This window comes from Microtus oregoni, unplaced genomic scaffold (assembly GCF_018167655.1).
Source record: "Microtus oregoni isolate MIOR12 unplaced genomic scaffold, Mior012 000077F_ref0000221, whole genome shotgun sequence".
NCBI lineage: Eukaryota > Metazoa > Chordata > Mammalia > Rodentia > Cricetidae > Microtus > Microtus oregoni.
Window position 1 is genome coordinate 109,304 of NW_024544029.1, and position 23,910 is coordinate 133,213.

Consider the following 23,910-nt stretch of genomic DNA (forward strand, 5'->3'; position numbering starts at 1 on the left):
TTTTTTTTAAATTTTTTCCCAAACAATTTTAATTTTGTTCCAGCCCTAAGGAAGAGAAAGAACTTTTTAGACAGGGTCTCACTAATGTAGTCCTAGCTAGCCTGGAACTCCCTATGCAGGATCAGGCTGGCCTTGAACTCACAGAGATCTACCTTCCTCTCTGCCTCCCACCACACCCATCAGAACTTAAATCTAAAAATTAAAAAAAAAAAGCTCGAAAATGAAGCCATAAAAAAGTTAAGTCCCTTGGCAATAAATAGTAAAGATATATACATACATATGAGACTCAGAAAGGAGGGAAGAACAGGGATCTTGGGAACTGTCAAAACATCTCAGGACTTGGGGAAAAGTCTCCCCTAACGGGTCCATCAGTGCTCGTTCTTCCTGTAGTCAGCACAGCTGAAGAGGCAGGGGAATAAACATGGTGGTAATGGCTCTGAAGAGGGAGAAGAAAGAGAAGTCTCCGTTCACAACATTCCCTCCACCAGGTCATTCCCACTGTGGCCTCGAAGCCACGGTGGCGGTGGCTTGGCTGCTGGAGTTCTGTGGCTTTCTATTCACCACCAGCAGGAGGGGCGTTTCCACGCGAACACTGGAGAAGGAGTAGTTCTTTCCCTTGTGCTGAATTTGGTGATGCCGCAGGTTGGGCTCCGGAATGGCGAAGGGGTCCCCAATGAGCACGCCCCAGCTCTGCACCACATTATACACCATCACCGCATAGCAAGGCCCGTCTGAGTCCACCAGGCCAAATGTGAAGGGGACTTTCTCCTCTGCGGTCAGGCTGAACACCACCTTCCCCAGGACCACAGCACCGCTGTTCACCCCGGGCTGCAGCGAGCTCAGGGGCTTGCGCTCCAAGGTCACCTTCTACCCAGTGGCTGACTGATATCGCCCATCACCACAAGGGCCCAGATGGGCTGGACGCAAGCTTCCCAGCATGCTCTGGAGCTTTTGGGTTTTATCTTTCCCTTGCTCTCCAGGAAGCTGGTTAGCCTAGTGAGGAATTCCATGAGTTGTTGCTCTCGTTGCCACGGCTCTGGCCATGCAGGGTCCAGTGCAGCCGCCTGGGAGAAACCCTCTAGGGCCTCCCCGTAACTCTCTTCATATTTATGTAATGTCGCCCTATTGAGGTGAAGGTCGGGATTGCTAGATGCTTTCCTGTCAACCTTCTCTGTTTGAGCATAGACACTGAGGGCTTGCTGGGAGATCTTAGGGTTCTGGCCAGTATGGAAATAAAGAGAAAGGTATGCGTTCCCCAGGATATACCAGGAGCAGCCATCAAGAACATCCATCTGCACAGCCAACTTGGCCTGCCGGACGCTGTCCATGACAAGACGAGAATGCTCATCTCCGGAGTCGGTCTGCAGCTGCCGAAGCACCATTGACAAGTTCTTCAGGGAGACTTTGTTCTTGCAGTGGGTGAGGGCTCCTGAGAACCTGGTGTGGGCAGCGGCGACATCCCCTTTCTTCCAGTGCACCTCACCCAGCTGGTTCCAGGCTTCCACCAGCTCAGGCTCCAGCTTCACAGCCTTTGACAGAAGCACCATAGCCTGAGGGCTGTACTCAGGAGTCACATTCAAGGCCTTCCCCTTCAGCCTTAGAGCCTGGGCCTCACCCTGGACAGGACCCAGTACTTCCTCCATCTGCTGCAGGGTCTTCTCCATCTCATCCTGCACACCCTGCTGCTTCCGTCCTGCATCCTCAACATTGTGTGTCTCAAAATAGCTGTCTCGAAATGAGTAGAGTCGATCCACCAGTTCCTGCAGTTTCTGCAAGGCGTGCTTCTTCTCTTCCTCCTCTTCATCAGCCATCATTCCAGCACAATAACCCCTATTTCTTATCTATGTTTTGCCATATGCCTGGTGGTCTGTTACCTCATTTTCTATATGCCCTGCTTCCTCTGTGGCTGACTGGCTTCTCCTCTACTCTGCCCTTCCTTCTCCCAGAGTCCTCTGTGCCATGCTGCCCTCCCTTTTCTTCCTGCCTGGTTACTGGCCTATCAGGTTTTCATTAGCCAACAAGAGTAATACATATTCACAGTGTGCTGAAGAATTATCCACAGCATTCTACTATCTATTTTGTGGGTTTTTTTTTAAAATTGTGATTGTTTCCTCTGCTTCCTTTATTCCCTCCTTGTCTCCTTTCTGGATGCATCTTGCTCACTCTTAGCCTTATTCAAAGGTCAGAATTTCAGGAGTCACCTTTGTCTTGCTAAGCATATACAGTTTATTTGACTAACATTTAAATTTTATCTCTCAGAACACCCATGTACCTACTGATAGGAGATCCAGGGGAGGGTCCAGGAGCAGCAGCTGTGCCCAGAGATGGGCACTAGCAGCACCATTGTTTCAACAGGGTCCATGGCAGAAAGTTTCTCCCATGAGGTCTGAGAGGTACACTGATGCATGTGAATAGTGATACATCATTAGGAATGGATTTAATGCAATGTTCATTTAGCAGAATGTAGTTTCTCCCCTAGGGCCCATGACCTGTCTGACCATAGTATGATTGTTGGCCCAATAATGGTATCCGGTAATGAGTTTCATCTCATGGAACAAGCTTTAACTCCATTTGGAAAGTCGTTGCTTCCTCCCATGATGTTTGAGCCACTATTGCATCACTGGGCATATCTAGCCAAGAAAGTCATTAATGTAAGTTTGCAAGTTTCATGATAGATAAGATTGATGATTACACTTCTCCTCTGGCAGCATGCATGGTACATCCGGTCTTCAAGCACTATAATAGTTGGCCACCAGGGTCAAAGCTTCCAGATGAGTACAAGTTTGATTTCCCCATGTTCTATGACTCTAGTATGTGACGCATTCAGCAATAGTGACCTGCTATCAAGTTCTGTAGAATAACCAAGATCATTGGCAACTAGCCTTTGATGTTTGGAGTGTTTTGTTTGTTTGCTTGTTTCTTTCTGAGGCAGAATTTCTCTGTATAGCCTTAGCTGTCCTGGAACTTGCCCTGTAGTCTAGGCTGGTCTGAAGCTCAGATATACATCTGCCTCTGCCTCTCAAGGGCTAGGATTAAAGGCATGGACTACCACAGCCTGGCTTGGAGTAGGATTTTATGGGATCTCAGCAGTCAATAACTCCAAAAATGGTCACCTATTCATGACACTGGGCTTTTCATTTGGTAGCCTGTGGTGTCCAATAAAATCATTGTGACCCTGTTATAGCATTTGTGGTGGTTTAAAGGAGATTGGCCCCCATATAAGCTCATATGTTTGTATGATTGGCTCCTAGTTGGTGAACTGTTGGAAAGGATTAGGAGACATGACTTTGCTGGAGTAGATGTGGCCTTTTGTGTCACTGGGGATCAGGCTTTGATGCTTCAAAACCCACACCAGGCTCAGTTTCTTGCTTTGCCTACTGCCCGTGGATTAGGGCACAAATCCCTCAGCTACTGTCCTGGCACCATGCATGCCATACTCCCTGCCATATTAATAATAGTCTAAACTTCTCAAACTGTTGCAAATGATTATCTTTTAGAGAAACATATTGACCTGAGCCCTCCTGGTTTTTAGAATTTATGTTGAGAAATTTCCCGTTTTTCTAGTTGCTTTTGTGTATAACTTTGTGCTTCTGTCTTGCAGCTTTCAATATTCTGTATTTGTTCTGTGTCCTCGTTGTTTTAAGTGTAAAATGCCATGTGGAGGTTCTTTTCTAGGCTCTATTTGGTGTTCTAATACATCCCATGCCTGATGACCATCTGATTGCCTTATTTGGGGGAATCTTTTGCTAGATTTATTAAAAGTGTTTTCTAAGATTTTAGCTTGTAGCTTCTCTTTCTATACCCATGATTTATTATTTTGTTAGTGTCCCAGAGATTCATAGGCTTTGTTTTCCATATTCTTATTTTATGTTTATTGTTTCTTAAATGTTGTGATTCAATTACTTTGCCTTGATCTATTCTACTGTTGAGACCTTCCACTGATATTTTTTTTAAAAAAAACATGATTAATACATTTTCATTTCCAAAATTTCTATTTTACCAATATTTATGTATCTTAATGGATGTCACCTTCCACATCCTATACTGTTTTCCTTATTGTATTCCACTATTTAGTTGAATCTTCTTTGAATTAATTCAGGAGTTTATTCATGTCATCTTTGATTTCTTCTAACATTATGACTTATTTTTTAAATTATGTGTCGGATATTTCACATTCTTTACCTCACTGGAAGGTAACACTACTATGTAATCGTTAACATGATAACATCATGTTGCCTTACTTTTCCTCATTTTTTTTTATATTTCTCCATTAAAATTGTATGTTAGGAAGGGCTTTTGGTTAGAGTTTTCATCCTCTATATTATTTAATTATTTAATTCTCTATATTATTCCACTTGAAGTATTTGTAAAGCTCAATAGTACTAAGTCATAGTAGGGTTAGGATGTAGTTTTCCCCACTGGACTCTGGGTGAGTCTCAAGAGCTTAAATACTCAAGTCACGTGCTCAGGCACTGAACATAACCCACACCACACTCTGGATGTGCAATATTAAATGCGGATGCAACCACAACTAATGAATAAGTCTTCTATGAAAATACAGCAATAACCAATCTAATTCCATTGTTCCTTAAATTTTAACTTCAGTAAGTTTGAAGGAATAAGTCAACAATGATTGTATGACATGTGCTGATAAATTAGTTGCTAATAGAAAGAAAATAACCACAACTATCATTAGTTTTAGAGCAATAGAGAAAATGATAAAAGTAAATAGAAATGGAAAACAATGAAGACAGGAGGAGAGGAGCTAGACTCGGATAAAGGGGGAGGGGAAGCAGAAAGAGAAGAAATGAAACCAAACAACTGAAAACAATCTTAGAACTTAGGAGGCTGAGAGGTTCCCAGCCCTAGGCTTGTCTACCTAGCTTATATAACTTAACCTGATTTTATTAATCTACAAACTATTCTGTGGCTTTTTACCTTTCTTTCATTCTGTATGTCTGACTCCATCCATGTCTCATTGGTGTCTCCCATGCCCCTAGATTCACCGCCTCCTCTTCCTTTCTCTCCCTGGAAATCCCAACTATACCTCCTGCCTAGCTATTGATCATTCAGATTTTTATTACACCAATCACAGCAATACGCCTTCATACACTGACTATCCAGCAAATATATCTTTTATAATTGAAGCTGTTGCAAGATCTGTAACTCCCCAAGCACTAATAAACCTTATCTTTGATACAGTACTGGTCCCCACTTTGGGTCCACAGTTTTTGCTGAATCTGCTGTGAGATGTGTAACTTTCTATGTGCTTGTGCCTCTAAATTGTGTCAAATATGGTTTCCATTCTGGTCTTGGAGACTCTTCAGAACTCTGTTGCTGAAGATGACACACAGATAAATCGCGGTACATTAAAAAAAAAAAAAAGTCAAGCTGGTACTGACCTGAAAGCTTCATCCTTACTGGGTAGTGCCAGAAGATTGTATTGATACTACTAGGAGATTACAGTACTCAGCAATCTTACACAGTGCTGAACTGCTACAATCACAAATGAATGGGCCAAAGTGGCATGAATAATTTAGAAGTATCCAATCAACTATCTGATTGGATTTAAAACCCACTTGCAAGATGGAAGTCTTGCCTACCACTGTTAAGTACATCAAAAACCCATAAGGGAGAACTTTCTACTACTATTCTGCTTAATAGGCACAGAATCCAGCTAATCTGTCTCTATATGGCTCCCTAAGTTAAGATCCTATATCCAAAGAGTAGACCATCTCATATTCCTCATCAGATAAGTTTTTAACAGTAGATATTCTTAGAACAATATATATCTATATATAAATATATTACATAATAAATATGTAATACACACAAATATCCTATAGTCTACCACACTTGACAGATTAGAAGTGGTTATCAGGGACTCGTATTAAGAGTTTTGAGGAAGCTTACTGCAGGTAAGTAGGAAATGATGGATGGATGGATGGATGGATGGATGGATGGATGGATGATTAATGCCCACCCTCTGAGTCAAGTAGAAGCATCTTGGCACATTTCCTTGTAACTGCCATCTTTGGCATAGGTATAGAAAACCCATTATTGCATTTATTTAATTTCATCAAAGCAAAATAGGGTTTCTTTCAAGGTCCCATTTTATGAAACGACAGAAAGAAGAGCAAAACACAATACTCAACAATGAAATTTGAAAAATGTCTGCTTTTGAGGCTACCTTTGTGCTGCTGGAACTTTGAAAGGTGGCCGCGTTCTGGTTTGTCTGAAACCTTAACTGACACGTCACACTGAGACCATCTTTTCCACCATCTGGGTTATACTTCTGACGGAGCTTCTGAAAGGGTGCTTAACACACCACCAAAAGTGGTGATGACAGATCATCCCATGACGCTTACTGTGTGGTGTGGGAAAACAAGAGAAACTGAACAAAGCAGAAAGAGCAGAGACGCAAGAGGAAGACTAGAAGATAAAGCAAGCAGAGGCAGAAACTGACACTTGCTAAATAAGACTAATACTGGGATCTGATTTACAAGCTAATACTTCCTAAGGTGAAGGGTGATTCCTAATTTAGAACAGGTCAGGGGCACAGCAGTGGTCTGTGCAGAGATAAGAGCACCAGATAGCTCAGGATGACCTGTTGTGTTCATCAGAGCAGAAAGCCTCTCCACTCTTGCTGGGGCCTGGGTTCCATCTGCCTCACACATTCAGTGATTTTAAGCTTTCAGATCAGTTCATAACTAATTACTCGATGCTGTCAGTCATGATGTTGATGGCGATGATAGGTCGGTAACATTTATGAAAACTCGCCAGTTCCTGACCTAGCAACAAAATTCTACATATGTATATTTGAGGCAACAAAATGAAATAGGTGCTATTAACATCCCCAAAAGAGAAAGTTAATGTCTGCATAACGACATGATCTCTAAGTAGGGAGGGCTGGAGCCTGGGGCCCCTGCTCACTCAAATGCTTTCCAAACTGTCTTCTATATTTTTAAAAAAGGAGACATAGCTAACATGAGAACTTTAAATAACAAAAACCATGCACATAAAAATAGCATGCTTAATCCCGTACCCTTTATGTTCGGACTAGTAAGCAGAGTGACTTTTCCTCTGTTCACTTTGCAGTTCAGAACACGGAGGTTCAAAAAAACATTGCTCCTGAGGCCAGACAGCTGGTGGGTAAGAACCATATGAGAAATGAGGCTTTCTTGCTTGAGAAGCAAAGAAACAATGGATGTAAAACTGGGAAAAGAGCTTACTTTTGCCTTAATATCTGTAAATTGAATGGTTCTTCCGTATATCAAAGTAAAAGGAGTGAGCTGATTGGCTGTGCTACTGCCAGAGCCATTTTCCCCTCTTCTATGCATAGCAACAATATCCATGTTCACCAGTTAAGCAAACTCACCACAGGACAGGAAGGACTCACTTTCAGCTGAGGGGCACCTTAGGGTTTATTACTTCAAATCTCTGTTTCAACGGTTGAGGAAAACCCCAAGTTGTGGGCTTGTTTAATGTAAGCTTCTTCATTACAATTGCTTTCTGCCCTAAAACATTTCTCTCCTTGCTCCAACTTGATTTTGTTTATGGAACAAAGGCACCAGGAAAAAAAAAATCACACCAAAAAAAACTTCTTTATTTGCTTCTGGTCAGGAGATGTTTAATATTATTAAGTCTATTCTCACCTTCGAGCTGTAAAAACATGCACAGGCGTGTGACATAAGTAAGGATTTTGTTTGGGCATAGAGATCAGCCTGGAGCTGGGTCGCTGATGCCTAGAAGTGAACCGTGTGAAACACTGTGCGAGGTGAGACTAGCTCTCCAGACAAGATGGAGTGAGCTTGGCAGCATTCCGAGTCCCCCAGCACATCTGTCACAAGTGGCCAGTAGATGCCACTGTTGTCAGCCTCATTTTTCACATCTAAACTATAAAAGAGCAAGTTATTGCAGATATAAGTGAAATAAACACAGCAAAAATACCCACATTATCTTTAAAATATTAAATGGCAGAAGGAATGCACAGTTGGATCTATAATAAGTCAAGGACAGAGCAGACGATGCCCTGAAGGCTGCTGTGAAGATTACATAGGATGAGGGTATGAAGTTCACTTTTATTTAGAATTCTTTTTTTTTTTTTTTAGTCTGGGAGTAGGGGCCAGGAAAAGAAAAAAATAGATGCAGGAAGTTGAAGAGATTGATTTCGAATGTCTTTCCTTGTGAAAACAGAGCATAATACTGAATAATCCTGTCTGCTGAGAATCTGGGATAGAAGGAAAACAAAACCCTCGAGCAAAGTAGGCAGCAAGGCTTTGAGATACGCAGTAAAGGGCAAAACCAAAACAAAACAAAAAACAAGCCAGCAAACCGACAGCGCCGGCCTCTGAGAACTGCACACTTCTATTTCCTTGTTTGCATACTGCTCAGAGCCACTGAGCCCTCCAATAAAAAACCCCTAACATGCCAGTCAGGGTGTGTGATCCACACATGTCACCCCAGTCCTCGAGATGCGGAGGCACTCCAGTGTGAGGATGTGTCTGGGCGACACATCCCAACCCTGTTTCAAACACTGAAAGGACACCCAAGAACACACCAGTGCCAGCAGAGCTGAGGCAGGACGAGCATTGTCGGGACACAGTCCATGGATGGAGCTGTGTGAGGAGAGTTCTGAGAGTGTGAGAAAACCCCAAGGAAGCAATAGTCACGTGACCTCTTGTGACGTGGGACAATGTTCTTAGAACGTGCTTTGGTGCCCCTCCCAGACACAGTAAAGAGAAGCAGGTTTATTTCTGTTTCCCCATCATCTATGGGATTTACTCGTCTGATGTTTCCAAGTACAGGCTCTCCTTGTGACTGCATACAGCCTAAACTCATGTGACCTTTGCTCGTGTGACCTCGCTTTAAACCTCAGAATATAAAATGTTTGATGCTCTAAATAAAGTTGGCTATTCCCCCGAGACTTTAGTGCTCCTCATGTTAGGCTCCATTTTCCCAGGTTCATGCTGCCAACTAGAATGGTAAAAATTATAAGTTTCTGGCCAGCCTGGGCTACACAGTGAGACCTCATATCTACACACAAGGACACACACACACACACACACACACACACACACACACATGTCCCCACATACTCTAGAAATGAGATAAATATAAATTCATAGGGAGAATTGCATGTTACTGCACATGCGAGAAGGGTAACACTTTAATGCCCTGCCTGTTATCATGTTTTTCTTCCTTGACCTCACACGTGGTAGGAAAGGGCTCTACTACTGAGCTGTACCCCAGCCCTTGACAGTTATAATTGATTGAACTACTCTTCAGAGCACTTTGGTTATTCGTAGGGAAGTTAAGGATGGCTCTGTCATAAGAAGCAATCTGCTCTCTGCCTTGGGAAAATATTGTATGATCTGCCTACTTTTCTGTATCTCACCCTCTGCCCTGAGGAAGAATTCATTATTTCTTGCCCATGGCCAGAGACTTTGTCCTGTGATTGGGTCTGGTCAGTTGAACCCGAGTACCAATAGTATTCCGTGTACATAACCTGCAGAGACACAGCAAGCTCCCGTGGACATTCCTGCCATGTTGCCTTGGTCATGAGAAGCCTGTGTGGCCACAGCAGTGGAGTAGTGTGAACAGAGCCATGTCATTGAGGCCTGAAGAGATTTCACTGCCCAGAACTGTGAACAAAACAGTGTCATGGAGGCCTTGAAGAGATTCCAGGGCCAGGCCTTTTGGATAGGCAAGGAACGTGAAAACAAGGTTACTAATGCCACACATATATGTTCTTTTATTTAGATGTTTATCAATTACAGGACTTTAATAATAAGTGAAACGTTTATTGGAAAAATGCTATCTATTTTGTCTTAATGTCTGTGGCCGATTTGCAGAATCTCCTTTCTGTTTGAGAGTTCCACAAACGTTTGACCACACTGGCAACTGACTTAACTCGGGTACTTTATATGGCACATTATACAGCCCTAGCAAATATCTAGGAGGAAAAACTAGCACCCTGGTCTTTCTTGGCAGCTGCATCAGTAAGGCCCATGTTTTAAGGGTAGGCCAACATGGGAAGATATTTGCTAATTTGCTTCCTAAAATCCCATCATCAAATAACACACAATTAAATTATCCAGTTGAAATATCCCTTAATGCCTGAGAATCCACCTACAGAGGAAGATTTTCACATTCACTCATGTCCTTCCTCTGAGAATACTCCAGTAGAAGGGAGCTGAGCTTCCCTGTGACCTTCAGCGTGCCAGGATCTAAACTTGACCATGAGGCAGACTGCCTGTACATACATCTGAAAGACTATCCCGTTATGTTTACTGTTTGGAAGGCCTATCTTAACTTTAGAGGAGAAAGCGTTTGTTTTTCCCTGCTCCTCTTCGTGTCTGGAGCACTCACTGACTGGGTTGTCATTTTCCTCTGACAACAGCTTCCCATAAGACCAGCACCCTTGCTCCAGGGTCACTCTGGCATCACTCCTAGTGTCCAGGCCATTAGCACCAGATGGAGACAGCTGGGGCATCCAACTCTCCAGTGTAAAGACAACCGTTGTTGGAATAGATAGACTATATCATGTAAACCAATCTAATAACGCTCTTTAAAATGTGTTCTATCTATCCTGTTCTTCTAGGCAATCCTGACCATAAAATCTCTAATTTTTTTTTGTTCAGGAAAACAGAATTGTATGCTTAGCCAAACTTAGGATCATTCTATTTGGTTAACAAAATAAAGTACATAATCTTGAGGAAAGAGATTTTAAGGGTAGTTACACATATGAATTATAAAGGCATAATGATACATAAACATTAAAACAGCAGATCATTCATAACTATAATCAAATCAGAGGTAGGCTTTAAAAGTCAAATCCCAATATATCATCCTTTCTCTATTTTGCCACATTTTCTATTTAATACTTAATACAAGCACTTTTCTAATAAAAATTGTATTACATTTGTAATCATTTTTGTTGAAGCACCAAAAGTCCATACATAAAATTAAAGGAAAAAATAAAACAGTAGATCAAAATCATATCAGGAGGAAGTATAATGTCTACATGCTTATTTGACATAATTACTAATTTGATATTCACTGAGAAATTTAATTATACTAATAGTAATTTAAAATAGTTTCTCCTAACTCTCATTTGCTCTATTTTAACATTGCAATGACACTTCATTGTACTGTAGGAAGCTGACCAGAGGTTTATTGGCGTGTGTGTTTAACAGTAGAACATAATTATGGTCCAGTCCAAGCTGTTAACTGTAACATTCTCTTGGTATAATTCATTCAAACATGCTTGTATTCCCCATAATATGTTATGACATTTAAAAATGATCCAGATTACAGTGATATAACTCTTATGTTTCTCTTGAAAACCTATAAACATTAAGTAGACTGAAACCCTGATGAGCACCCAGACCAAAAAGGGTTTAATATGGAAGTCTCTGGAAGCCAGAAGTGAGAAAGGAGCACCAGATACGTGTGTTTCACAGAGCAGCCCCCACCCCCCGCCTTGGTAGTGTGTCCAGATTCTGAATGTTCAGAGTACTTGAATGGGGAGACCCGTAGTCGTGTGGGGAACGCATTTTCCACAGAACCCTCCACATCTACCGTAGACTTTGGTTCCATCCTGAAAATGTAAAGAGGTAGAAAACAAAGGAGACTTTTATACAAGCTGATAATTGGGAAGAAGACATAAAAAAAAATAACACCGGCTTTGAATCACGTGGCTGGAGTCCTCACCAAGAGTTGATGTCCGAGGCAGGTCATGTGCGGGTCTGAAGGAAATGGACAGCCTATGATTCAGACCCGCTGCTGCTCAAGCCAAGTAAACCCCAGTAGGTTTACACACTTTGTCTGAGCATGCACAGTTTTCATCAGAATATTGACTTGGATGGGTGAGTATGTGGCTCTGTGTATGTAGGGGAGTGTGCCTGTGTGGGGGTGTGTGAGCACATATGGAGGCCAGAGACTGACATTGGCTGTCTTTTTCCACAGTATTCTATCTTATTTATTGAGGTAGAGACTCTCATTGAAAGTGGGACTCATTGATGGCGCTAGCAAAATCCTTAGGGACTTTACAAGCATGAGGATCTGGCCCTGTATGTATAACGCTGGTGCTACAGGGGAGCAGTGTGGAAGGCACTTTACTGACTGAGCTATTTACCTCTCCCCATATAGCTATTTACGTAGATAAAATGGCAGTGTTATCTAGATAAAGACAGGCAAGGAAATATGAGTATCACATAAATAGATAGTCCTAATCTCTGTAAAGTCCCTAAGGATATTTGCTAAGTGGCTTTCTTCACGAGACCAAAGCAAAAAGATAAGTCAATGCCAAACTGAACTATCACTTTGAAATATTAGACCCTAAGTCTCTGTTGGGAGCTTTGTTTGTCTTGAGTTTTGCCACACTTGGAGTTGAACCTTAGGTCTGGTGGTCCTTGCTAGGTGATGCTCTACCAGTCGTAGGCAGCTTCAACCTTTTTTTCCCTTGCATCTGGGAGAAACTCTCACTAAATTACCCATGCAGATTTTTAATTCACTCCATAGCCTGGCCTTGAACCTGCATGTCTTCTGCCTCAGTTTACCAAGTAGCTGGGATTATAAATCCATGCTACTAGACCCAGTACAGTTAAATCACTACCTTTAAAAAAAATACACACATTTCCAGTCATAAGTTTAAAATCTAAGATCCATGTTCATGTGTGTGGAGCCCAGATTTTGTGTATCTATATGCACATCAATAAACTTGACTTGTATCCCACTATGTGCGGCATATTCATGGCACACCAAGTTTCCAGCCATTGGTCTCATGTGGGGCTTCCATCTGAGTTTGGGGGCCTTTAGTGCTAACTCAGCACAGAAGGGATTCCCAGACTCTTTCTTTGGTCCTGCGGGACTTACTTGGGATCTGTGGATGATGACAGAGGCATACCTCCCCTGAGCAAGCCACTTCGCTGTGTTGGATATCTTCATCCCAGTTCCTGCTAAGTTAATGCTGAACTGCCCCTGTATTGTGAGAAAAAAATACATAAAATATTTAAGAATATTCTTGCCTAGAAACATCAAATTGCTCAAATTGTTTTCCAAGGGTCTTAAAACGGGTGAAGAAAGCTGGTCCAACCCTACTGAAAGAAAATGAATCAGGTAAGGAGTTTAAAATCTGACTGCAAAGAAGTCATTGTAAAGTTACTACTTAAAATAAATATTCACTCTAATACATATATAATGTAGTTATGAAATAGAGAATTCTTATTACAGAAAGTTTAGGTAAACTCCAGATATTTATTATATAAGTCACTTGATCATAAAACACAGACTACTGACTGTCTATAGCACTACTATTTTTCAAGAACAGGGCCTCAGCATTAGAAAGTGCTTTTGGGTGGATGAATAATGAAGCACATTATAAATATTAAATAATGACGACATAAAAGTGAACACATGAATGCACACCTAACACCCTTCAGACTCCACGATGGCAACACTAGGCATAGTAGCGCTTCAATACTGATCCACATGAGAGCCCAAGAGTTAACTCCGGGGTATATTACATGGACACTCCATCCTATACAATGAAGGGAACATGTGCATCTTGTAACTTCTAGCTTTCTCAGACATTAGGACTGTGTTACTGCCTGAATGTGATGGGTCCCTCAACTTAAAGGAAGATGCTAGAACAGGACACGGTGAAGGAGGCTAGTGTGGAGCTGCTCAGTGCAGCCTTTACCATATCAGTTAATCAAGACGTCTGGTAACTTATCATGTAGTGTATCCTGAAGAATGTTCTGTGTGCATGAGAAAAATACACATGTTCTATTGTGTCTGAATGGAAAATTCTGTGGATGTTGGTTGGGTTATTTGGTCAAGATGATGTTTAAATCCAGGATGGTCTTATTTTCTTCCAGTTGATCTGTCCATCTTTGGAAGAGTATTGAAGTCCCTTACTATTACGTCTTTTGGTCTTTATTTCTTTTATCCTGTCTATGAATATTTGCTTTACATATTTAGGTGCTATAGTGGTGTGTGTGTGTGTGTGTGTGTGTGTGTGTGTGTGTGTGTGTGTCTGTGATACCACATTTCTGCTTTGAAATGGCTCCAAACATAGTTCAACCATTTTGTACTCTGTATGCTCAACCACGTTCTCAACCTTTCTAATCACAGGTTCAGTGGGAAAAGCTAAGTCTTCCAAGCCTAGGGACCTGAGCTTGATCCCCTGGAGATCTTCTGACCCCCCACACTTACGCTGTGGCACATGCATGTGTACACGCACACACACTAAAGATAAATAAATACAAATTAAAAAATTAAAAGGACACCGTTAATGAGAAAGCAAACAAGCAAATGAAATTAAACTTGGCAATACCAAATGCTGGCAAGGGTGCAAAGCAACCCTTTACTGGTAGAAAAACAAAAGGTGCAGCTTCTCTTTACAATGCTCACCATAGAATCTGCAGCTCAATCCTAGGGGTTTAGCCTAGAGAAATGAAAACGTACTTGAACACCTGTGAGAGTGTGTAAATCACAATTTTTAGCACCTGGAGATAACCAGTATGAATGGGTGCTGGCATGATCTACTGGCTTTGCTGGAATGTGATTGTTTCTCCAGCTCTCAGTAATCAAACGTTAATTGCAGGACAGAAAACAAGTTCCACACAGGACTCTTTGGGAACATCTACCTCAAATTTGACACATGTATTCCCAAGTCCGACTCCATCTCATGTTCAATGTGGTAAAGTTTATTTGCTCTAAAGAACACCATATGTGTTTGTGCTCTTTTTAGCATTCATATCCTGGGGTACCCAGTCACATGCAAACACAGAGGATGCGGCTTTGATGAATCCCAAACAACAGAAGACGTTCTCTCTGTGACATCGAGCATCTGGAAGGGATTCATGCAAATGTCATGTAACCTAACACAAGATCTGGTTTATACATTTGACAGAAGATCTCCGAAAATACTGGCAGCTTGTATTTTTGGTAACAGTAGCCCGGGGCAGACAAATACAGACTGAATATGGACGGCATAGCTCCTTGCAGAGCGTCCGTCTGTGCCCAAGTACCATCTCATTTTGGCACGAAGCTCTGCATTCCAGAAATGTTCAGAACCACATGAGGGGCCACCACATCCTGATGGCAGAAAAAACTTAGTGCTGCTTCTCCATTGACTATTTTAAGGCTCTGAGAGGGAGGTTGACATGGGATATCTGTCTGTTCAGCTATAAATTAAGATTACATGCTCTACAGCTTAGCTACATAATTTCCTTAAGATATTTGTGAGGGAAAGGTACTAGAAGGAAAGAAATAAATAATTTTCTTGTCATTTAAAAATCTGTGCAGCAAGCTCTCACACACATTCCACGCTCACCAAGGAATGTCTTGTTTATGATAGTAATCTCTCTGTTAAGACACTTCCAACAGGGGGCGCTCACCCCAGAGATAAAATGGATTTTGATTTTACTTGATAATTAGGCGATTTACTTGAAAACCAATCTCCTTTGAATTCTGCTGGTATCTCTCACTGAGCAGACTTAAATCAACATGGAAATATTTAGGATCAGATTGTCAGCTTTTGACAGTCTTTCTGAACAGCCGAAGTTGGAAGGCCTATTATCGCCAAACTGTTTGCACACCTCATGGTATCAAATAGATGACCAGAGGGCAGAGTGAAAAGGAGAAGTGTTGTTGGAGAAAATTCATCCATCCTGGCATAGATTGGCCACTAGAGAATTGGTCTCTATGTGAGAGGATCAAAAGGAAAACGTTGTCAATAAAAGGAAGCCCTGCAACACGGTGAACATCACTTAAGAGTGTTAAAATGTTTTCAGTTACGCATCCCTTCAGAGGATGTGTCAGAATAGACAAGGTGTTTGAGAGGGATCTCAAGGGGGAAAGAAAGTTCTGGGGAGAGGCTTGAAGGGAGTCCATTCTGGGAGGTAGCCATTGATCACAGCATTAATTGAGGAGAAAACAGGGAAGAAAGAAATATGGACGTCGGTCGGCCTAGGCAGCCCCACTGACTGAATGAGAACCCAGGAGTCCTCTGCAGAGTTGTCTGCTTTCAACAGCACAGACAACCACTTGGAGACACGGCTCAGCTGTTACATGTGTCTGGTACACAAGCATGGGGGACCGAGTTCGGATCCCAGCACCCATGTAAAAAGCCAAGCGTGGGTCAAGCACACCTGTACCTGCAGCAGAGCAGGAGACAGAGACAATAGGATGACTAAGGCTTGAGGCTTGCTGGCTGTCCGCCTCACTCCAGGCTGCCTTCCTCCAGGAAAAAGGCAGAGACTGACAGAGCAGAATGTTTGTCATGCCTCTCTGGCCTACACATGTGCACGTATACACACATGTGAATATATACCACAAGCACACTTCATTCATGCACATACTACTCTGCTGATGCACAAGCACGGGCACTCGTGTGTGTGTGTGTGTGTGTGTGTGTGTGTGAGAGAGAGAGAGAGAGAGAGAGAGAGAGAGAGAGAGAGAGATCAAGACAAAAAGTACTTATAGAATTTAGAATTGCAGGTTGAAGAACCCGTGGATACTCTCTCTTGAAATCACTGCTGAAAATTATGAAGTATGAGCACCATTTAAACATATGTCTCTTTTTTAATAATGAGCCTCTAATTTCCTAAAACCAAGATTTTTGTCAGACTGATAAACCTCTGAATGACCCCAGACCCACAACTGATGTGGTTAGTTCCGCTCTTTATCCCGACTACTTCTTCCCCCTGGGCTTTTGGCTTTCTCTTACTTCTGTAAACCTTCCTTTCACGCCTCCTCTGTGGCTGACTGACCCCTCCTGGCCTCCTTTCCTGGTTCTTTGTTGCTCCGCCTTTTTCCTGTAGTTGTCCTTTCTGCCTATCCTCTCTCCTGTCTCACTATTGCTGTTCAGCACTTTATTAGATCATCGGGTGTTTTATTTTTTAAAATATTTATTTACTATACATACAATATTCTGTCTGTGTGTCTGCCTGCAGGCCAGAAGAGGACACCAAACCTCATTACAGATGGTTGTGAGCCACCATGTGGTTGCTGGGAATTGAACTCAGAACACTTGGAAGAGCAGGCAATGCTCTTAACCACTGAGCCATCTCTCCAGCCCCAATCAGGTGTTTTAGACAGGCACAGTAACACAGCTTTACAGAGTTAAACAGATGCAACATGAACAAAGGTCACACGCCTTAAAATAATATTCTACAACGCACAACAGTTAATCTGAGGAAGAGGCTACTGCATGCAGACGCACAGCACAGCTACAGAAGCTGTCCTCAGAGCATACTGAGGATAGAAAAATGAAAACTATGTGCAGTTTCCTAAAGGGATGAAGAGTATCTGGAATGCAATAAGGCAGGGTTCAGGTTAAGGTGACATTGCAGGCGGGATTTTTAGGGATGTGCAGAATGAGGATAAACAACCTGAATAAGAACAGCAAGCACATGGAAGAGCAGGTTGAAATTTAACCCGGGGAAAGGGATGGCTGAGCAAGACCCCCCTGGGAGTCTTTCCTGACCTATAAGAATGCCTGGTCCAAGAAGTATAGTCTATTTGGATCCGATTGTAGAGTGATTGGTGTTGCCATGATGGAGCAGAAAGGCCAGAGATTGTAGCATCCAGCAATTGGAAGAGAGCAAGAGCCGAGAGCAGTGTCAGCAGAGGTCCACTGACCAGATCTGATGGAGAGTCAGGAGGGAGAGCTGGGAAAGAGGAGGCCATGAAGACCATGCAGAACAAGGCTGCTCCCCGTAAAAATTTTCCGAACTTGGTGAGATATAGTAATTTATACATCCCAGAAGCTGGGGAGTCATGAAGAGACTCACACCAAATGCTACTCAATGAAGACACCGAGAGACAGAGACAAAGGGAAGCCTAAGGCAGCATGCGAACTCAGGTAGATTCTAATTCAGTGTCTAGATGGGGAGGCAGGCAGGTAGGAACCTTTAAAACAGTGGGGAAATTAAATGTTTCGATAGAGAACATTCCTTGGATGAGGATAAAAGCAATAAGGCGGAGATAAGTGAAAACAGCAGGTTGCGCAGAAAGCAAAATATACAAAATGGAAACCAAGTAGACATGAAAAGGCCAGTTAGAAGGGAAAGGACACCCCCCCTTCCAATCTTTAGGAAACACTCTTAATCTCCAAGAATATAAACTGAAGGGAAATCCATGGAGATGTATAAACCAGGCAAGTAGTAGTAACTCTAAGTGCTCTAGAATGACCACATTAGCATGCGATCTGTAAACATTAAAGCAAAAGGGAGGTACCGCAGAGGAAGGGGCATATCTTACGATTATAAAAAGAAAACCCATTGGGAATTTGTGAGAGTTACAAATACACAATCACGTACAACAGAAGCTTAACTTTATAAAGGAAGCAAAGGAAAACAAGACTGAACTAAAAGCACACTTCAACTTGAGTAGCCTTAGGGTTTCGACGGTCGGCCTGAAGCAGATCAAGAAGAAAACAGAAGAGAGACCACACTGCGGATAGCAGCCTGAATTCTATGAATAAATCGTTCAACAGAAGGTACAGCCTTTCCAAGCATGCTCTGAACGCTCTTCAGAATGAGCCACACGTTGCAAGATAAAAACCGCCCTCAATAAGTTTCAAAGGACCGGATAATATGGGGCGTGGTTTCTAGGCACAGTGTAATGAAAGTAGAATCAGAAGAAATAAAAGAAACTTTAGGAAATTCACAAATATCTGGAAATTAAGATTATTCTCAAATAGTTAATGATTCAATGATAATAGAAAATATTTTAATATAAATAAAGATAAATACACAGCATGCAAAAATTCTTAGACACAGTAAAACAAATACTTAAAATAGAATTTATAGCTATAAAAGCATAAAAAGTGGAAAAATCCCACATCAATAACCTTCCACCTCACGACGCTAGCAAAAGCAGTACAACGCCCACAGCTAAGTGTGGCTCTCCCCCATCAACCAAGAGCCTTGTTTTTACAGCAGACAGAGGCCGTTAGGAAATCCACAACTGGTCAAAATGTAGAGAACAGCTGACGGTGGGGTGTCCATCCTCAGTTGATACATCTACAACACAACCCCCACTTATCTAAAGAACATCTTGGAAGAGTGGCCCAGAAAGATTGTAAAAAGACAGAGGACTTCCTCTGTGAGACAGTGTCTTTTATAGACGCACCCATAAAGTCTCCTAAGCGCAGTGATAGCCTCATCGTGGATAGGGGCAGATCTCACAAGGCCTCCACCTAAATGAAGAGCTACAGACTGTAACAACTGTCTCATCCAGGGAAAAGTCTTTACATAGGTTACCCAATCTCAAGAAGCCAGCCCCAAACCCATATACATGGAGACTCAAGTATAAAACGGGGTGGTCCTGTTTGCCCAGACTTATGGCGAAGGTGACAGATGGCCACAGACCTCTGTGTAGAATAAGTCTCATTTCACAATCCAGGAAGCCATTAGAGAATGGACCCATAGGGTTTGTCAGTGCCCTCTAAGGTACTTTTCTACCTTTTGAAAGTCTACGGCACCTCCCCATCACCGCCACCCTGGGAACAAATCCATCATTCATGGACCTTTGGTAAATACACACCAAAAAGAACTAATGCCACCTCCCGCAAATGATCCATTCATGTACCTTTCCATGCACATCTGTTCGTTCCAAAGGACCAGTTTGAAAAATTAAAATGATGCGGCACCATAGAGGGGGAAAATAAGAATCTGAACAAGTGATCGGTCTTCCTCTTGAATCTTTAAAATGAACTTAATATCTGCAAAAATGCTTTATCTCAGTTGCTTTCTCATTTTTAAAACAAAGGCATACAGAAAGCTTCGGTCATCTAGCTTGATGTTTCATGCAATATTCTGGTCATGAAAATTAGCGAAGAGAGGTATTTACTTTTTCATCATGGAGACGAAAAATAATGAAACACACATGAGGTACCTGTGGGCATCTGGCAGCGCTGTAGCAGTCTCCAGCTGTGGCAAATGGGACCGCCTTTCCGAAGAGTGTCTTGGAAAAGAGAAGATCTGTAGCTGTAAAAATAAACAGAGCTCATTACCCTGGAAACAGCAAGGTCATCTTTACTTTCAAGTATGCAGTTTGCAATCATATCTTAAATATACTAATATGATTAGTTAAAATTTTAACAAAATATCATTAATAGAGCATATTTTATAGGACTGCCTCAAATAGATATATTTTATTTAACACACAAATGTACGTGGCCTACATTGTCCTAAAAATTACAGGCACATCTGGAATTAAAGAAAAATATGGAAAAAATAAATAAATGGTCATTCACATGTTACACCACACCAAATCTCTGAGACAGATGGAGTGGGCTCAAGAAGAAAATCACAGAAAAACAGAAAAGCTCATGAAAGGTAGACCCACGCTGACAAAGCAGAGTATGTGTACATGCCCTGGATCTATGCCATTTCACTGCTGCAATTCTTCCCCTCTTCCACTTGCTGTCATTGTTAGCAAAATGTTCTGATTGGCAGTATCACTGAATAGTCTATACAAATCACCAAAACTAGACTCACTGGATCAAAGGCAGCTTGGGCAGAATCCTGACTCAGATGTTGCAACCACTCATTTGTCACTTAAACAACATGCCAACAATGGCTATCAACTCCACTGATTGAGTCATGTCACTGACAGCTAAGTGCATAACACGTGATGACACGGGTCCTGTGGGGGCCGTTCCCCAAAGTAGCATTTATACAAATATCTCTGAGATAGTTAAAAGCGGGTCAGGCCTTTCATAATCCACCCGAGGAATTGGGCACACCTCCCAGGCCTCAGTCAATGTGGTCATGGTGGTGAGCTTACATGCAGCATGGGTGGAGCATACACAGCAGGGAAAAGACAAACAGTACCAATCGGAGCTGTTCCAGGATAGGTAGCTATTAAACATCTCTGCCCATTCCACTGCATCTTTCTGGCACTATAGACTGGATAGGTGCAGAACACAGACACAAGTTTCAAAGTGTGTGATTTGATATCTCCTCCAACAGCATGAGCAGTCAATAACACCCATTTCATAGTGATAACCGATGGTGTGTCCCTAGTCCACTTGCAGCTGCTGAGTTCCAGCACACCAACCAGACTGTTACTGGGCATCCTTCCTTGGATGCTCTGCAGGTTTGTCTAACTTTATGTGCCCAGACTAAAATGCACTTATCTGTTGCTCTTCACTCATTATGCTAGATTTGACTCATCATTTTCTTTGAATTATTTCATTCAATTCCTAGTTGTTTCTATGGCTACAATCTGTTCTCCAGCACCCAGGTCTCTTCTTCTTGCTAGTGATATCACTCCTGTGGTTCCTATGGATTATAATATAAATTCAACCTTGTAGAATAGTCCTCACCTCTTATCCAAAGGCCATGACCCCAGTACTCCCCCAACTGTCCTGCTGTGGATAATACTGATCCTTACTGAATAGCTGGAAGTTAAATCATGTCAGCTGAGCACAAAGAAATCATGACCAGGTTAAGAGGAGTGGAGGCTATTGTTAACTTTGATAAGGACAATGTCAGATAAGAAGGCAATAATAAGCTACTTGGAGGAAGTTCAGGATATGACGGGGGGGGATAGTGTCTCATTTAAGAAAAGTTAATATCAAGAAACACAGAGAAATGGGGTGTGGTAACATATGCCTTCAATCCTAGCACTCAGACAGAGGTAGGCAGATCTCTGAGTTTGCAGCCAGCCTGGTCTACAAAGACCCAGGACAGCCAGAATTATATATACTGTGCCGAGAGAGAGAGAGAGAGAGAGAGAGAGAGAGAGAGAGAGAGAGAGAGAGAGAAAAGAAAAATGGTCAGAGGGTACAATAGTTCTTAATTATAAGGGAAGCACTAAGAGCATATTGCATAAATCTTGTAAATGGTCCAGCAAAGAAGAATTGCTGATACAGTTGCTGAAATAATGTCCTTGGGTCATATCTCTGAGACAACCAGGGAGATTTGCTTTCACTAGGAGCAGGAACAGAACGGTTCAACAACAATAAACATGAGAAGGGGTGAAGAATGGGTAAAGTTTCTGTGAACTGGTAGTGCAGCAGTGGGTTCAGGTATTTCCCTTTGGGTTGTGCTTTTTATTTTTCCTGGTAAATGAGATGGCAAGTTCACCATCAGTGAAGCGGGAGACTGCAGAAGCTAGCCTGTTAGAAACTGAAAACTGGAAACAAAGGTGTGATTGAGTATAAGAGAAATAGAGGGGGTGCACTAGACACATCCAGTAGGTTTGTAATTGGGTACAAGAGGAGAAGAGGGGGTGCACTAGACACATTCAGTAGGTTTGTGATTGGGTACAAGAGGAGAAGAGGGGGTGCACGAGACACACCCAGTAGGTTTGCTTGGGAATGACAGGCGTGCATGCGAGCTTAGTAGTCACACATTTAAAATGAGACCAATCAGGACTATGAATCACTTGTCACATTCAGCTTCATACTATAGGTATAGTGTGTGTGTGTGTGTGTGTGTGTGTGTGTGTGTGTGTGTGTATTACAGGAGTTTGAAGAAGGAAAAGAAAGGAATTTAAAATGTATCCATTTGATACTATTGATATTATATGCTTAGGGCTCAAGCCAGTGACTGGCAATATGAGAATTTGGGTTGATGAATTAGTGAAAAACAGCATCCAGTGACCAATAAATAAGCCACTGAGTGTAGGTAACATAGATACTGGCACTAACTAACTGACATGCTTGCATTTAAAAAAAAAAAGGTCAACATGTAGAGAGGAACATTTGTCATAGCAAGATATTAAGTTGATATAGTAAAAGTATCATCTTTGAACCTTAATAGAAAAGGCAAAAAGGATTGAAAGGAATTTAAAAAGAGAAATCAGAAGCCCTTAGAAGTGGTTTCTACTCTTAAAAATGAAGAGAACTGGGTTTAAGAAGATACCCAGGGCTGTGTGGTAACAGAAACAAAGAATTTACACACAGGAGGCTCCCAGAGTCTGTGCTCATACCTGCATCAACACACAACTGCTTTGTCACCATCACCACACTCCGTATTTTTAACTCATGGAGAAGTTTAATTCACACAGAGTATCTCATGTCAATTAAGTGGATAGAAACACAGTTCAACTACAGTGTTTCAAAACACAAAACAGAGCAAAACAAAGCAAAATATAAGGGGGCTGGAGAGATGGTCCAGCAAATAAGACATCTGCTGTCCTTGCAGAATGGAGTTTGGTCCCTAACCCCATGCCTGGTGGCTCACAGCTGTCTGTCACTCCAGCTGCAGAGAAGCTCACACCCTCTTCTGACCTCCTCAGGCACCCACACTCACGCACATATAATGCCCCCCAAAATAATAATAACACAAATATTTTTTAAAAATGTTTTATGATTTATTTATCTTTATTTTATGTGCATTGGTGTGAAGGTGTCAGATCCCCTGGAACTGGATTTTCAGACAGTTGTGAGCTGCCATGTAGGTGCTGGGATTTGAACCCAGGTCCTCTGGAAGAACAGTCAGTGCTCTTAACTGCTGAGCCATTTCTCCAACCCCAACACAAATTTTTATTGTAAACCATAATGATAAATGTAAGTACTAGTTTTGTTCTCTCATACAGAAGAGTCTATATGTTTCAAGGTGGGACCTTTGGGAAAGGATTATATTGGATTTGGTCACCAGGGTGGAGCCCAAATGATAGACCCTGGTGAGTACCCAAAGAAAGAAACCAAATTATCATATGCACACATACAGTCCCATCGTGTACAATCAGATGAGACCCACACCAAGCCCTGGGCTGCACTAATTGATCTTTCCTTACTTTACAAAGCAACTTGCCTCAGGTTTATTGGGAGTTATAAAACTGGAGTCAACCACTGCAGTAAAGGTCAGTTTTTAGTAATTGATAACTTTCATTATAAAAACAGCATCAAATCACCACAGAGCCATAATTTAGATACAGAAC

The 23,910-nt window shown here is 42.0% G+C and overlaps 2 protein-coding genes across 2 annotated transcripts in view; both read right to left on the bottom strand.

Annotated features, from left to right (window-relative positions):
* Positions 1-232: 232 nt before the first annotated feature.
* On the bottom strand, positions 233-1,814 carry LOC121441502 (tetratricopeptide repeat protein 5-like). The gene is given in 2 exon segments (XM_041642735.1): positions 233-962; positions 965-1,814. Coding segments are annotated over 2 exon segments (1,323 nt in total). The 3' UTR covers positions 233-489.
* A 9,637-nt stretch (positions 1,815-11,451) lies between these two features.
* The window catches only part of Adamts20 (ADAM metallopeptidase with thrombospondin type 1 motif 20), a 116,216-nt gene continuing 103,757 nt past the window's right edge, over positions 11,452-23,910 (bottom strand). Inside the window, exons 37-39 of the mRNA XM_041642648.1 lie at positions 19,912-20,003; positions 12,880-12,984; positions 11,452-11,602 (exon numbers count right to left, since the gene is read on the bottom strand). Coding sequence (XP_041498582.1) covers positions 11,513-11,602; positions 12,880-12,984; positions 19,912-20,003 — 287 coding nt within the window. The 3' untranslated portion in view covers positions 11,452-11,512. The remainder of the gene's footprint in view (positions 11,603-12,879; positions 12,985-19,911; positions 20,004-23,910) is intronic.